The sequence below is a fragment of the Equus caballus genome, chromosome 15 (assembly GCF_041296265.1).
Source record: "Equus caballus isolate H_3958 breed thoroughbred chromosome 15, TB-T2T, whole genome shotgun sequence".
Lineage (NCBI taxonomy): Eukaryota > Metazoa > Chordata > Mammalia > Perissodactyla > Equidae > Equus > Equus caballus.
The window spans coordinates 104361191-104378408 of record NC_091698.1 but is presented as its reverse complement, the minus strand read 5'-3'; the positions used below and the strand labels follow the sequence as shown (position 1 = coordinate 104378408).

The following is a 17218-nucleotide window of genomic DNA, read 5'->3' as shown; positions in this document are numbered from 1 at the left end:
ATATAACCACTCTGTATAACCCACTTCTTTGGTGCCCTTTCTTCCTTTGGGAAGAAAGGCCCTGGGCCATGGTCCTCACATTTTGGATCAGAATAAACTCCCCCAAATTTTCATCTATAGATTGGCTATGGATTATTTGAGTCAACACTTGGCACCAATTCCACTCCTGAGCATTTACCCAAGAGAAATAAAAGTATGTCCACAGAAAGACTAGTACATAAGTGTTCACAGTAGCTTTATTTATAAAAGCCAGAAACTGGGAACAATCCAAATGTCCATAAACAGGAGAATGGGTACAAACTGTGGTTACGCATACAATGGAATACTACTTAGCAACAAAAAGAAGCGAATTGTTGATATACACAGCATGGGTAAATGCCAAAATAATTATCCTGAGTAAAAGCAGCTGCCCCCACAAAAAGAGTTTAGGTTGTATGACTCCATTTATATAAAATCCTAGAAAATACAAATTAGTCGACAGTGACAGAAAGCAGATCAGTGGTCCCCTGGGGATGGAGAAGGGAGGGAGGATTTCAAAGCAGCGTGGAGGGGCTTTCACGGGTGTACACATAAGCCCACTGTACATATGCACTCTTTATTATCAGTCAATTATGCCTCAATCAAGCCGTTTTAAAAGCAAGATGATGCAGTGACTGCCCAAAATCCAAAGCACAGCAGCGAAGCCCATGGCCTGCTCACCATGCACCTGTGGGGAAAACCAAAGCCGGGTAACTGGGCCCCTGATGGACCCTGAGCCGGAGAAGCCCAGAGGAGCCAGCAGGCATCCACGCAAGGTGTGCAGGGCCAGTGTGAGGGCAGCGGCTGGAGCTGGGCGGTTCTGCCTGCTCCAGGGGTGGATGAGGGCGAGGCACCCACTGTGAGAAGGTCTGAGGGGCTGAGACCGAGTTACCACGAGAGACTCCACGCCCAAACCCTCCTCCCCACCCCGTCTTACTCTCACAGCGTGCTCTGGAGAAACGCCTGAAACTGCATGTGGGCAAGCTGATCAGTAGCCAGTCAGTGACCGGTAGAGACAATGACTTGTTAGCAGAAGATCTAAGTCCTCTGCCCAAACTGTTCCTTCTCTCTCTGATAAGAAAGTAACTAATGTTTTCTCAGATTCCTCAGGAACGTCAAATTCAGCAGATCCGAAGCTTTTGTCTACGGAGAGGCACCCAATGGTCTGTGGTCATCCAATACCTGGCCCCCCGAGCCCCCTCCCCAACCCTCTCTGCCTTACATAAGTCATTTCCAAATCAGTTCCCCTTCAAGGTGTTTTTTCTTCGGATTAGCTAGCTCATTGCTTAAGTAAAGTTTCCTCTCTCCACCAGCTTGCCTCTTGACAGACTGGCTCTTGTCTAGCGGCGAGTAGATCAAGGCCCTGCACCAGATCAGGACTGGAGCCATGCAGCCCAAGAACTGCTGCAATTGACCCATCAGGGACCCACGCTGCCGGGAGCAGAACCAGCACCAGGCAGGACGGGGACCACGGAGACCAGGGTCCAGATTCACGTTGCGGAGCTCAAGAAGCTGGCCACCATTCTTAACATTATTCAAAATCCAACAGAGAGAGCTCTGTGAAGTGAGAAGAGCTATCTAAACTAAATGACTAGGACAGTGAGCAACAGGTGAGGATCGAGGTCAAATCCCACAGAACTATTCTAAGAAAAAGGAAAAAGGCACAGAACGAACATCCCCATAGGCCATGAGGGCACGCCAGATAGACGTGCCCATCACACAGACCAAAACACACTGCTTCAAAAGGAGCTTCACAACGTCAAAACCCGACACAAGATATCAGCATCAGAAAACACCAGGAGTAAGAAGACAGACACAAGGAAATCAGAGAGACAGGAAAGCAATTTTAGAAATGAGAATCAAGAGCAAATAAGACAGCAAATAATGCCTTTAGAAACATAACATGAAAAGGAGAACATGTAAAAACACAAAGAAATGAAGAAAGAGATAAAAGATTCAAGATGAAGTAGCAAATACTGAAGATGGGCAAATCAGATTTCAACATACAGATAAGAGGGTCCTCCAGAGAAAACCAAAGCCAGTGTGACTTATCATAAATACATATTTGGGAGCCGGCCCCATGGTCGAGTGGTTAAGTTCGCACGCTCTGCTCCGGCGGCCCAGGGTTTCACTGGTTTGAATCCTGGGCGCGGACATGGCACTGCTCATCAGGCCATGGTGAGGTGGTATCCCACATGCCACAACTAGAAGGACCCACAACTGAAAATACACAACTATGTACCGGGGTGCTTTGGGGAGAAAAAGAAAAGACAAAGTCTTTAAAAATAAAAAAAAGAAATACACATTTGGTCTTGTCCCCCTTGCTGGTACAGAGCTCCTAAAACCCTTGGAATTTTCTGAGCACTAAGAGACAAAGGTGTCTTTTGTTATGTTAACGAGGTGACTTTTGGAAAGCCAGACAGAGGCTGCTACCAGGGGAACCAATCATGTGATTAGAGGGTTGGAACTTTCAGTCCCACCCTCAACCTTCAGAGGGGAGAGGGGCTGGAGGTTGAACCAATCACCAATGGCCAATGATTTAATCAATCTTGCCTGTGTAATGACACCTCGAAAACTCCCAAAGGAGGGGTCTGGAGAGCTTCTGGGCTGGTGAACGCGTGGAGAGTTGTGGAGAGCGGTGCACTCAGAGAGCACGGAAGCTCCATGCCCATTCCCGTTCGTGCCCTGTGCATCTCTTGCATATGGCTCTTCCTGAGAAGAGCCAGGAATCTAGTTGGTAAAATGTTTCTCTGAGTTCTGTGAGCTGCTGAGGCAAATTCATTGAACCCAAGGAGGGGGTCGTTGGAACCTCCAACCTATAGCCTGTCAGTTAGAGGAGCAAGTGACCAGCTGTGCTTGTGACTGGCGTCTGCAGTGGGAGGGGCAGTCTTATGGGACTGAGCCCTTAACCTGTGGGATCTGATGCTACCTCCAGGTACACAGTGTCAGAATTGAAGTGAACTGCAGCACAACGTGCTGGGGTTGGAGACTTGCTTGGTGGTTTGGGAACACCCTGCCTCCCTCCTCGCCACACGTTGGAATTGGGTCCACAACCATTAGAAGAAAAACAGAACACTAAACCACAATTCAAGAAAATCTTCCTGAAATAGCAGATTTGAAAACAGATATAGAAAGAGCATACCATACACCTGCAAATACTGACCCAGGGCAACTAACACATGACACATTCTAATAAAATTACTGAATAAAGAAAAAGGAAGAAGTCCTTTGGACATCTAAGCAAGAGGAATACATGACTTACAAGGCAAAGAAAGTAAGATTTATTAGGCTTTTCATGCATCACTTTATGCTGGAAGAAAACTAAATAAAATGTTTTAGTTACTCGAGGAAAGAAAATGCAAGCAAAGGATTTCATATCCTACAAAATCAATCTCTAAGTATGAAGGATAGAAACCAAATTCAACATTCAGGAACGCAGGGAATATGGTTCCCAAGATGTCACTGACCTCGAGACTCGTTATAAGCACTAAATACACAGAAATACAACTAAATGAGGATAAGTGGGAGAGATTCGATGTAATGGTTGACAAGGCAAATGCGGTAAAGTTTTCACTACAATTAATAGCACAGCATTAGTACCAGGATCCAAATACTGTACGTTAAAGTGGAATAAAGCTAGCAACTAAGTAAGGGATATTCTACTCCATTGCCCCCAGGGCCTGAGAATCAGGACTCTCAATGTAGAGGGAGACTCGGACATAACATAGGAGGGGTTACGCACCCTGGAATCCTGAATTTGTACTGGGAATACCAACATGAGCTCGGAAAATATTTTATTTTTAAATATGTGTGTGTGTATATTTTTTTTCATAACTCTGTCCACTGAAAAGGCCTATAAACAATGATCAACCCAGTAGCAATGAGCATCCCCGGCTGTGTCAGTGAAAAGAAATCAGAGATTCTAAGAGAAATAGCAGATTCTAGGTTTGGAGCAGGAAAGGTACAAGATGGGTTGAGAACACCTTGATACACTAGACTGCAAGGAAGCTACCAATGACCGTGTGCGCGTGCATGCATGCGGTCTGCGCATGCGTGGACTGTGTGAGTGTCCTGTGCGTGTGGTCTGTACATGTATGTGTGTGTGCATGCATAAATGTGTGCATACATGAACACCAAAAGAAATCAAGAGCCAACCAGAAGAGGCTCCCTCCTACAGGACAAAGAAGCTACAGTTTGGGTCAATAAAGACAAAAATTGCAATGAATTGAAACCCATCAAATACGCTTAAGTCCATGAGTTCATGACACACACATATACATGTTATACAAATAGATAAACAGAAAGTCTTAACTGGTCACCTTCTAAGGATGACAGGGAACTAATTATCCTAGCACCCATCCTGCCTGTCTTATATGAACTCTACCACCGGGAAACTGAATAGTAGATGAGGGGAAGCATCTTCTCCTAAAACCATTCAGCCAATAAAGCGAGCAAAATAACAGAACATCACCATTTTGCAAGCCCTGACTATGGATCTAGGCACTGAGCATTGGCAGCTGTCAACATAAAAAAGATGAAAACTGGCTACAGCTTCCGATGAAAGAACCTGATTCCGATCAAGCCTCTGCCCCAGCTGCCAACGTGCAGGGAGTACAGAGGAAGAAGAAAACGCGGACTGTGCCGTGGGCGCGCAAGCGGCAAAATCCAGACTGCAGGAAATGACAGGACAAGTGGCCCAGGTTCTCAGCAGACAAACTGTAAGAACAGGATGGAGGGGGCCTATAAATTAAAGCCACTTAAGAAATAGCAAGTTCAAAAAGTACAAAAAAAAGCCAAGACCAACCACCATAAAGAAACACAAAGAAGTCATTTCTATAAAAGACGGGATTAGTTTTGGAGGGAGAGGGGGCTGTGATTGGACTGACATTTGGAGAACTTTCTGGGGTGTCTGGCAAAGTTGTATTTCTTGACCTGGATGGAGGTTACAGGGGTATTCACCTTTTGATAGTTCGATAAGCTATACATTTGTTTTGTGTCATTTTCTGTATGTTCTAAAAGAGTAATAAAAAGTAAAGCTATAAATAAATAAATAACATCAGACTTTTTTTTTTGGTGAGGAAGATTTGCCCTGAACTAACATCCATTGCCAACCCTCCTCTTTTTTTCGCTTGAGGAACATTAGCCCTGAGCTAACATCTGTACTACCTTCCTCTATTTTTTGTATGTGTGATGCCTCCACAGCATGGTTGATGAGTGGAATAGGTCGGTGCTTGGGATCCGAAAACATGAACCCGGGCTGCTGAAGCAGAGTGTGTAGAATTTTAACTACTTGGCCATGGGGCCGGCCCCTCACTCTTTTTTTTAATTTGCATAGTGCTTTTAGCAAAAACACTCAAAGAAAATTTTAGAAGATTTATTTACACATCTAGGTCTTTAATGGTGGTAACCGTTCCTACACAAACGTCGAGCAGCCAGGGCTACCTATGTGCAGGTTTGCCCTGTACACGGGTGCCCAGCCAGGTAAGACCCAGCCCACATCCTCTGCTGAGCTGTGGGCCCACATGGGCTGCACAGCAAGGGAGTGCCCCCACACAGGCACATGTCAACCCGAAAACCCTGAGACACAATCCTCCCAACTGGAAGGTAAATGAACTCTTTCAGAATACTTCAAGACTTCCTGTCTGCATTTTTTAACCAATGTTCTATTCATCCTTATGAAATCAAAGTCCTAAAACTTTTGTCCAGACTGCAGTAAAACTAATGAGAAGAGTATCAAGCCCAATAAAGCATAATGCTGAAATCTCAAACAATTCTCAAATCTCAAAGGATGCTCAATTTATCATACATTTAACTACTGTTTATCACGCGGCATCACAGAACGCTACCTGGCCTTTCTGACTTAGGTTGACAGTGGTGTCTCCCCGTCTACTTGCAAAGGTGCTCCTGTGGTTTTGTTTTTCACACCAGTAAGTAAAAGTAAGAAAACAGCCACCGGCTCAAGTTTTTCCAAGAATTAAAATGACTTCATTCGGTCCTCAGATTGCTTAGCTCCTTCTCTCGCTAATCTGTCAGCTTCTTCATTGCCTGCGAATCCCGAATGACCAGGAACATGCATCTGTCAAATAAATTTTCCCTGTTATTTTTACTAATTTTTTACACAAACACCACATGACCACATCCTCATTGCAAAAAATGTTGACTGTTCAGGGCAGGCTGAGCAGGAGAAAGCTCTCCTTCATGCCCCTCTTCCTCAACACAGTTCTAAACAGCAGACTGCAGATTCCTAACACACTCATGCAACGGACACGTTGACAAAAATTCCATTTTGATTCTCCATAAATTGCACTTTACTGTTTGTATTGCTTTTTTCCCAGTTCATGATGGGACTTGACAAGCTTTCCAGGCAAAGCACGTTCGTATGGATGGATGGATATGTCTATGATACTCACACTTTATTCTCTTTAAATGCTGTTAGAAGAAGTGTACTTATCTGATTTAACCACTGACTGCATTTATGGTGCTGAAAGGCAAGTTATAAATGCCAGCTACCCAACTGTTTGTTATCAGTGGTCCTGGGCTGGGAGGGCAAAGTAGGGTTAAGAAAATGGTTGCAGTTTAACTTGCTCTGTATTGTTTGAAAAAATAATTTTAATAAAAATTATCAATTATAAAAAAGATACTTCCTTTTTGGGAAAAAACATATTACTAACTTCTTATCACACAACTTTACTTGTAACAAAATACACTATAAATTAGTTTTATTTAACATTACAGCTGCTTCCGAAGACACCAACACGTTGACTATTACAAGTCACTTTAACAGTGATGAGGTGTGCCCGGCCGAAGACAAAATACAGAATACAGATGGCCCCTCGACCACAGTACCAGAACAGTGCATTCTGCACACTCTGGTACCCTCTTGTTACAGCAGTATTGCTTATGTGACGATCAAAAGAATTGAATGTGTTCTAATACACACTAGGGTATTAATTTCATGGAAACTATTCCTTTAACTTAAGTCATTAACTCACTTATGGAAACCATAAATCTCTCAGGTCAATTTGCTTTACTTGGTCATAAGACAGGATGGTTTAAGAGCTCACTCACCCACTGGATGTCCATGCCCTGGGTAAGTCTGTCCAGCTCCACAAAGTCCTCTTTGTTGGTCACCTCTTTCCCTGTGCTTGTTCTCCATCCATTTTTCTTCCAACCTTGAACCCAGTTAGTGATACCTAGAAGAAACGCACACTCATGGATCAGTTAATCTCAACTGTTCTGGCCTCTTTTCCTCCCTAGATGTCCCTCTTACAGTCATCCCCCCTTGTATTCTGAGTAGCACCCTGGCCTTTGGCACAGACCTTAAGCACTCTGTTTCTTGTCCACTTACTCCCACTTGTACTCAGACTAAAGCTCTCAGACCAGTACGATGTCACCTCCTGCAGGAAGCCCTCCCCAGCCTCTTCATCCCGCCCATGGTATTTCCCAAAGAAGCTATCAGCACACCATCTTAAGTTAGTTACGTAGTTAGATTCAAAGTGCCACATCTTCAGTGCCTGGCAAAGAAATGCCTTTGTGGCAAATCCTGCAGCGGCAGAACTGGGCTCCCAAGTCCTCACTTTCCTTTATACTTGACAACCCAATTGTCATCCCCATTTACCATCTGGTTCCTGCCCTGACACAATACCTCCTATTGGGGAAGGAAATACCTATTTCCCCTCACATTTACTAGAAAAACAGTGAAAGAAGGAAAAGGTAAAAGCTTACCATTGATAGTAAACATACTGTCCGTATATAGAACCAACTTATTGATGTTCTGAGCCTTGGCCTGTTCGATGGCTTTGCAGGCTGCCTTCAAGAGACAAGTCAGTCGTCATGCTACAGAAAACGTTCAGCTTTCAACATTACTGGTAATCAAAATAACCTCAAAAATTTAAACATCCCTTTTTCTGTGCTGTCTGTAATAATTATATACTCTGTGAAATAATGCTACACAGACAATTCTGTGTAGACAGCTATAGGAAATAAGTTTCAGCATTTTTCTAGAAAATTTCTGTCCTTCAGAATTGTCACTAACCCCAAACCAAGCATCTTCTGGACTGAGTTCAATGGTATGTTCACAGTCAATGCTAAACTTACATTTTTAGTGGAAAATATATCTGATAACTTACATGAATTTCGGCTCGTTGGTTTGTCTGTCGTCCAGGAAGTCTAATGCCTACATTTCTGGTTTCAAAACAGTACAAAAGAAAAAAAAATCATAAAGCTAATTCTCAAAGTGATTCCTTAAGCCTCTTATTGGATATAGGCTTGAATATATTTTTATTTGAAATATGAAAGAAAGCATCATATAAAAACAGCCTTTAACAATCAAGCCAACGATACTAGCATCTTGTTGAAAAGCACCATGTACGGCATGTAGCAGGAACACCGGATGAGAAGTCAGAAGGGAAGCTTAATTTCTGGACCTGAACTATCTTAGTGCGTGGTCTAGGGCAAGCATCAACCCTGTGGACACTCAGGTGTCACACGAGCTCACCACCTCTCACAGGGTTTGAGGCTGAAATGAGACATCCAAGTGACAGGGCTGTACAGACTACGAAGCTCAAGAGAAATGTACAGTGGGATTCTTCCTGAGCAGGTGACATTAACTACGCCTAACACGGGTGTGAGCACCTGTAAACACCGGACGACGCTCAGGACTGGTGCGTGGCTACTACACACGGGTCCAATCCCTCTTTTATACCGAACTGAAGGCTGTCAGCGACTATCCAAGTTCTTTCACGTTCAGGGGCCAGGGGCTCTTGGACGGCCGTCCTTCACGTCACCTTGACTTTGCTCACATCTTCAGAAGAGCTGTGGTGCTAGGACGGGTTCCCAATCTGATGACGGCCCCTTGTGCCTCCTTGCCAAACCATCTCCCAGGGACACGGGGGACTCTTCTAGGGGCAGTTAGGTCATTTTGGTGTAAAATCTTATCAGTGAGACACAGAGACTTGTCAAGATTTAGTGCTAGCAAAGCAACGCTAAGGTAGTGTACATTCTCAAGAACAAAGCCGTCAGTGTCAACTTGAACCAAAGTTTGCTCTTTCGCTATCCCCTGCCAAGGCTGCTTATCAGATAATTGAACAATAAGCAGCTCCTGCCTCATTCTCATAAGTTTTGGAATATGATTCGGTGAAATGTGAAGCTTAAAAAAACTCAACTTTTTAAATTTACTTACAAAGGATGGCCCGGCCCCCAGTAAACACCAATTCCTGCTCGTGCCCTCCTCCGCCCATTACTGGAGCAGCAGCCGTCAGTGTAGACGACCACAAATTCTCCTGTAAGAGGGAAACTTAGTGAGCGCCTAGACCAACATCACTAAAAACTGCAATTCGCCTAAAAATTTTACTAAGATTGAATTAGCATTTTAAACTGAGAGGGAACTTGATGATGCTGTAGAAGTTTTCTGTCCAGGAAAACATTATCAATTCCTTATACGAGAGCACTTGACACTTTTTGCCTGGAATCCACTCACATTTTGTAGCCGAGGCGAAGGCACTCACTCCGTAAACCTAGAGCCCACTGCAGTGAGAACTGCTGCTCACGCCCCTGCAGGAGTCAGGGAACGCCACTGCCCCTCTCCTCACGGGGGCGGGGTCATGGTCACTCCCAGGAACCGTCCTTCCAGACAAGCAGTGCCTGGGCATGATGGGGATTTGCTCCCAGAAGGTCAAGTCCTCTGACAAACGTCCATCTAATTATTTCTTAGTATATTTGCCACTGGTGAACTGTGGTCCCCCCCCTTTGCTTCTTTCCATCGAGACAGAGGGTATGATCGATGCACCCACGCTGTACAGAGCAAGTAGAAAAGGACTGGTGTGAGGCCACTCACAGGCCACTCATGACCAGCAGAACACTCCAGCAGGCCAGTGGGAAAAGTCAGCTTGCAGGTGTCAAAGGGCAGGGGCATGGGAGCAAGGAACAGTAGACTGCACCCGGCAGAGGCAAGCTGCGAAAGGACGGAGAAGCAGGTCCCAGCAAGAGTAGGATGGGGAGTTTGTGAGGGCGCACGTGTGGGCAACCCTCCTGGGTTCAACTGGACTTGATGCCATCAACAAGGCTGCCTTCCTAGTCGTTGAACTCTGTTTCAACTGTGAGTACCTAGCATACGTCAGAGACTGTGTGAGGTGCCATTATGCTTCCAGCAACTGTCAGGACAATGGAAATGGCTTGTCTACCCATCCAAAAATATTTGCTTCAATTACTAATGGTAAATAACCAACTCAAGGATATTTGGGTTTTTTTTTTTTTACATAACTGTGAAATTGATTTTTACAGTCTTCATACATCTTGATAAAACATTTTCTATTGGTTTCCTTTAAACTATAAAATGGCTTCTTCTTGGAGGAAAATTTGGAACCTACAAATAACACTGATTTATATTAAAAAATGCTACTTATTCCCATTTTCTGTTGATACATGTGAAAGACAAAAAAGAAACTTATATACTAAGTCATTAAATACAGACACCTGACCGCTGGAGTCAAAGGTGCAGGACAAGCTAGGGCTATCCGGCTTCCCAGGAGGAGGCAGAATCATCTGAAGGGAGAGGTTAAGATGCGGTGCTAGCTGACTCTAAAAGGAGCTCTGCCAAGCCCTCTCTTATCTGAAGAGGCTGCAGTCTCCACGTTTCCTCTACCTCAGCGACCTGGAAACCCTGTGTGCAGAGGAAATGCTGTATTTCCAAAGATTGGTGATCTCATTTGTAGCCTATGTAATGGTTTTCCTGTGAACATCCAAAATTTTAATAATTTTGTACGATTTGATCAATTACAAAAGTGACCTTAGAGATTTTTAAATAGCCTTTTAAGAGATGAACGAGGATATTAAACATAACTCAAGTGCCCCCATTAAGAAAGTGAGAAAAGCTTTTGCACACAGACATATTTTCATTATTATATGAAGAATGAAAAATGTAAGAAAGATTTACCCATATAAGAAAACACGTCTTTGCTGACTGACGGTATCGAGTCTGTGCTCTGTTTCACGTGCTTTGCACAAGGCTCTGTGTTTTCACCGTCATCTCCATCCAAGGGCTCGCGGAGTCGCTTGTTAGCTTTCGCTTGTAACTTTTGTACATGTTCACTTTCCTGCCCTGAAAGACAGAGTCTACTCATAAGTCAGAAACAATGAACACAACAGGAAATGATTAAGAATCAAGAAATGTGGGGGCCTAGTGGTTAAGCTCGGCGTGCTCGGCTTCAGCAGCCCAGGTTTGGTTCCTGGGTGCAGACCTACACCACTCATCGGGGGCCACGTGGCAGTGACCCACATGCAGAATAGAGGAAGACTGGCATAGATGTTGGCTCAGGACAAATCTTTCTCAGCAAAATTAAAAAAAAAAGAGACGAGACATTTATTAAGTTAAATCAGACTTAAATACTTAAATACCCCCTCTATGTGGCCCCATAAAGAGAGAATGAATTAAGGCAGTGCAAACCACCTCAGACTTTGACATCCCATAAAACTATTCTACATTTCCATGATAAGCTTGATAAGGGCAATGTGAAGACAGAGAAAAGCTTCTCTTAAAAAAGAAATGTGGTTTTGATGGAGATAGTACTAAGGGTCCTGAACCCTTTAGGGATCATAAACAATTTGAAAATCTGAGGGGCTCTTTCTCCAGAAAAGACAACGATCAAAATTCTGTATATAGGATCAATGGTATCCGTGGTTCAACCCCCTGCCCCTCACCGCCCCGAATTCTCTAATTATACTCCAAGTTGAGACCCTCTAGGAAAACTAAGAACACATGGGTAAGTAGACCTTAAACAGATAACAGGACATAAGAAAGGAAAAAGAACCCAAAAGGCGTAAGGGACTGCATCCTTCAAGGAGGGTGCTATTGCACGTCCTTCCTTCAGCAGCCCAGCAGGGGGGGACTCTAGGTCAACTCTCAAGGGATTCTCACAGACTCTCAGTTCATCTGGGGGCAGCAGTATCTCACCCACTCCTTTAATATTTTCACGGCAGCTGAGGCAGAAGCTGAATTAGACCAGGATTTAAAAACCCGGAGTTTCAACGGAGCTCCACCTTTCATGAGGTGGGAACTCAGTCAACTGACCTAGCCCCTCCAGGCTTCTGTAACATGAGGCACTGGACCACGTGATCTGAAGCAGCATTACCATTTTATGGAGTGGGGATAGGGGTACGGAAGGAGCAGGTAATTGGATCTCCAAAATAACCACCTCAACTCAACACTACAGAGTTCACTTTTAGCTCGGAAGCCCTAAACCAGGGATGTGGAGATGGGCTCCAACATTTACTGAGCACCCACTAAACAGGTACGAGGCAGAATCTCCTGCCTGGCACAGCGTATCAACGCACACCTCTCAGAAGGTTGCTAAGGTGATTGAGGCAAAACTTGAGTGAAGTCACCATCACACACAGAGCAATGTTTGATATTTCCACTCTAGTCTATTTGTGTTACCTTATATTTTCCTTGAAAATAATCCTCTAAGTACTCTACAGGAATAAACTCAAATACACAGGGACAAGTCAAAGTGCAATTTTACAGGATTTTAATATTGATAAAAACATTGATTTAATTTACTATAACAGAAGAAGTTAAATTGGACCAAAAGATTTTAAAGAACAGATAAGACTCTGAAGGAAAAGGAGACCACGGGTGTCACACAGTTTTTACTTTACAAAATTGTGTTTTATCTTTGAGTAAAGTAACCCTAAATCAGCTTATATAAACCACAATAACTAGCAAATAGCTCAGTAATCTCAAAATAAGGATAAATGTAACATTAAAAGAGAAACCGGGAAAGGGGCTAACATTTTTTCCTTTTTTGGTTTGATTCCTGAACATTAAAGATGTGAAATCCCACTTTATATGCATAAGTCTCCGACTAGCAGGCCTCTGTAACTTCTAAGGAAGGTAGATTCATAGACATAAAGAACTGGCTTGCCTTAAGATTGAGAGTACTTAATAAATAGAAACATACTGATATTGGAAGAATTGAAATATGAATAAGTTACTAGCGGGTTAAAACAAAATCTTGTGACAAGGAAGTATTAAGAAGCTGACCAAGACAAGAGCCACACTTCCAAACTTGTCTCTATCCCCAACTTATTTCTCCATCAGGGTAGAAAGTGTGCCTGTCACATCAGAAGCTCCTTGAAAAGCTGCTGGGGAAATGGAGGGTGGAGCAGACGCCCAATGAGTGAGCTTCCGTCTGCTTCAGAAGCTAGCCCTTGAGGGAAGTTTCCCAGAGTGACCTGCCTCTCCCTGAACTCTGTGTCCAGAATTGTTATGACATCCCAAAGGAGCAGGTGTTCAATGCTCGAGCATCTCAGCAGGCTCTAGACAGACTGTCTAAGAGAAGCGGATTCAAACCATCCTCTGCTCAGTCTTAATCTGCTGTAGTAAAAAACGTTTGTGAGTAAAGTTAATGAAAAATCGCTTCTGCAAGGTAGGTTAAGATATATTTTTTAAATCTTGTGCTCTAAAGGAGAGTCTCCCTACATACCCGATGTCTCTTATATTAGTCCTTAAACTTCAAATAACTACACTTTCTACAGCAGATGAAACTGGAGGAAATTCCAATTGTGTGACTCTGTCCTAAATAAAAAGGAAACACCCTACAGATGCATACATTCACCACTTTAAAATTGTTGCCTCTCCAATCCAATAAAAAGAACAAGTATTTTTTTTTTCCTGAGAAAGATTCGCCTGAGCTAACATCCATTGCCAATCTTCCTCTTTCTGTATGTGAGCTGCTGCCACAGCATGGCCACTGACAGACGAGTGGTGTAGGTCTGTGCCTAGGAACTGAACCTGGGCCGCCGAAGTGGAGTGCGCTGAACTTAACCACTAGGCCACCAGGGCTGGCCCTAAAAAGAACAAGTATTTTTTAAAAGATGGAATGAAGTATAGTGAGGACACTGAACAGAACAGGAGACGCAGTTCTGGCTCATCTCTAATACTGCTACTGATAGAAACCACTAAGGTAAATTGCTTTCAGGCTGTTTCCTAATCTGTAGAATGGAAATAATTGTAACATCTTCTCTATCTGCCTAGAGAATAGCTATAAATCAAGTGACATCTGGGATATGAAATGCTTTAAACAGGTTAAAATGTCAGTCATGTGAGGTGACGACTACCTTCCGAACCATTGGGGCTGGCAGAGTTCCTGACAAAGGCCCAGGCCTCCTCTTCTGTGGCAAACTTCTTAAATCTGGCAGCAGGAAACCGGTCCACCTGTGCTCTACACTCATTCCTGGAAGAGAGTGCAATGTTACTTTCTTCCTCCCTCCCTCTTTCACTCATCCCTTTCTCACATTCTTTTCTTAGGTTGGGAATAGTGTGAAAAAGGTTGGGGCTGTCAGTTCCAGGGGGGAAAGGGTCCTGCCTCACTGTTTAGTTTTATCTTGCATGTCTAACTCTTTACCCTGTGTCACGCTACGTGCCAGGCAGATGGTACACCACCACCATAAGGTTCCCCCCAAACTCGAAGCATACCAGAATTTTTAGGTCTCTGAAAAAAATCTATCAATCATTTCATTACAGCAAAAAAGTCAGCTTCTGAGATGCTTCCTCCCCAGTAGCACAGCTGCATAGGGAAGCACAAGGGTGCACATAGACTGATGATAAACCCTGATACCACACTGCGGGAAGAGTCCTGGTCATGAGTCAGAACATCTGGGTTCAAGTCCTACATCTGTCACTTACTAGCCCGTGAACGTCCTGACCAAGTAACTACACCTGAGAATGAGAATAATCCGACTTATCTCAAAGGATTGTTACTGCAATACAAATATTAACTTATCACAATTTCTCTTCTTAAAAGCATAGGAAATTATCTGAGTTCCACTATGTGTAACTTCTTGGAAATTCTTTCACTGCAACAAAAAGGAATGATTAAGTCGAGTTTGGCCACTGATATTCCTAACAAAAATGAAACGGAGTCGAGCCTCGGGCAGGGACCCGCGGGCCAACGTCGGCGGATAAACCCGGGGGGGGGGGGGGGGGCGCGCCCGGGGCTCCCACGGCCCAGGCAGCCGGCGGGAAGGCGCGGGGGTTCCCGTGCTCAACCCTAGGCCGAGGGCCGCGCACCCAGGGTGACAGCCCGCCTCTCCGCCGTGAAGGCTGCCCCGGGCCCCCTTCCGGGAGGCGCGGCTCACTCACCAGGTCAGGAAGACCCCGGCCTTGCGGCCCCTCCTCACGGCATAGAACATGCTGAGCCCCGCGCAGCCACGGCCACTGCAGCGCACGACCGCCAAAGCGACTCTGTGCACCACGCCCAAAAGCCTGGTCATGGTTTACTCCCGGCCACCGGCGAGCATCTCGCCTCCCGACCTAGCGCCAACATCCCACAGACCAAGCTTGCGGCGATGGCGGCGCGTGGAGATGACCCGCGTCCCGGGGAGATGACACGCGTCCCGGGGAAATGACGCGCGTCCCGGAGAGATGACGCGCGTTCGGGCGGGGCCTGGGGGGGCGGGGCCTGAAGCCGCGTGCTCCTCAGGCTCCTAAGCATCCGGTCGTCCTGAGGCAGTGGGGCCCGGGCGGAGGACCCCGGGCGGGGCGGGGCTGGAGCGGGGAGGGCTCTGGGGCGGGGCGGGGCCTAGCCGGGAGCAGGGAGAGGCACGGCGTGGGGTACCAGAGGCCCGGGGCCGGCTGTGGGGAGGGGGCGAGAGCTAGGGAGGGGCGGAGCCTGGGCGGTGGGCGGGGAACGGGGCGGAGCCTAGGCCAGGGCGGGGCCTGGGGTCGGGCGCCCTTCTGACCCCGCTGCACGTGCCCCGACGCTGCCCAGCCTCCATCCTCCGCGGGTCTTTGGGCGTCGGGGCCGGTCCTTCCGCTCCGCCTCCGTCGCAGTTCTGGGCCTCGTCCGCGTGTCCTCGGGGCCGTGCTGGGAGCTCTGGGCCCCCTGGGCGCCTGGCACTCTGCGCACGCCTCGGGCCGGGCCGCGGTACCTACCAGGGAACATGTGGTCTCAGTCCAGGCCTTAGCCCTTGGAGACTTAGTTCATCAGCTGAAAGATGGGAATGAAAACTCCCACTGCGAAAAGTTGTGGTTTTGAGATATTAGATGAAATAAATTATGAAAAGAGCACACTCTACTCCCTGACACATAAAGTACCCAAATAGAAATAGCTATTGTCATTCTCCATTATAACCTGCAAATTAGAGATAACAAAACCATCTCTGCTTATTTCTCAAGGTCCGCTAAAAAATTCCGTAGGTATGCACTGAGTGCCAACAATATACCAGCCGCTTATCCAGAGCTGGCCACTCGTGGCTATTGAGCACATGAAATGGGACTAATTCAACTGAGATAGGCTGTGAGTGTCAAATAGGCACCAGAGTTTGAAACGTTGGTGTGAAAAATAAAAAGAAGGTGAAAGCTCATTAATTTTTATATTGATTACATGTTGAACTGATAATATTTTGAATATATTGTGTTAAATATATTTAAAATTAGCTTTGTTTTTACTTTTTAAATGTGACAGCTAGAAAAGTTTAAATTGTTTATGTGACTCCAATTATTGAACGGCGCTGTTGCAGACACTGGTGAGACAACACAGAGCTTCCCTTCTAGTGAGGGGAGTGAAATGCTAGACATGTAAAACAAACAAGCAATCGAGCATTGTTGTTAGGGGTATAAAAGAAATAAGCCGGGTGATAGGAAAGAGGACTATGAGAGTGAGAGACAATGTGAATGAGAGTAAGTGTGACACAATGTTAGGTGGTATCTTTGCCTACCAGGAATTGCAGAAGGTGCTGTCATCTTTCTTTAATGACATCAGTCATAATGTGGTAGAGAGCCCTCTTCCTGAAGTGATCAATCAGGAACAAGTTTTTAACAGGTATCAATTCTTTTCTTTCTTTCTTTTTTTTTTTTTGGTGAGGAAGATTGGCCATGAGCTAACGTGTAGCCAATCTTCCTCTTTTTGCTTGAGGAAGAGTGGCCTTGAGCTAACATCTGTGCCAGTCATCCTCTACTTTGTATGTGGGACGCTGCCACAGCATGGCTTGATGAGTGGTGTGAAGGTCCATGCCCAGGATCTGAACTCATGAACTCCTGACTGCCAAAGTGGAGCATGTGAACTTAACCACTATGCCACCAGACCGGCCCCAGTAGATTATTGATGTAATCATAAGAAGGGACTTAAGAGGCTATGACAAACTTTTCCAAAGTGGTTGCACCAATTTTTGCTTTCAGCAGAAAACTCTGAGAGCCCACTAT

General features: G+C 45.2%; 1 protein-coding gene across 2 annotated transcripts; it reads right to left on the bottom strand.

Annotated features, from left to right (window-relative positions):
* Positions 1 to 218: 218 nt before the first annotated feature.
* Positions 219 to 15452, bottom strand: RNASEH1 (ribonuclease H1). Of its 2 annotated transcripts, none has more exons than XM_014731323.3 (8): positions 15158 to 15452; positions 14134 to 14249; positions 10952 to 11116; positions 9200 to 9299; positions 8148 to 8202; positions 7744 to 7828; positions 7087 to 7211; positions 219 to 6094 (listed from the first exon to the last, which is right to left on the bottom strand). In XM_014731323.3, exons 1-8 carry the CDS (start codon positions 15286 to 15288, stop codon positions 5993 to 5995), a joined length of 879 nt encoding a protein of 292 aa, XP_014586809.2. In that variant the 5' UTR covers positions 15289 to 15452; the 3' UTR covers positions 219 to 5992. The 2 variants fall into 2 exon arrangements, with proteins under 2 accessions (XP_014586809.2, XP_014586808.2); XM_014731322.3 differs by having other exon boundaries at positions 8148 to 8214; positions 15158 to 15416.
* Positions 15453 to 17218: the final 1766 nt, after the last annotated feature.

Excerpts from the sequence above, each read along its gene's own strand:
- RNASEH1 (XM_014731322.3), bottom strand. The coding sequence starts at position 15,288 with ATGACCAGGCTTTTGGGCGTGGTGCACAGAGTCGCTTTGGCGGTCGTG. Across the intron at positions 11,117-14,133 it reads CAGCCCCAATGGTTCGGAAG|GGCAGGAAAGTGAACATGTA; the intron begins GTAGTCGTCACC and ends TCTGTCTTTCAG. Across the intron at positions 8,215-9,199 it reads TGGGGGCCGGGCCATCCTTT|TTTTGAAACCAGAAATGTAG; the intron begins GTAAGTAAATTT and ends TCTTTTGTACTG.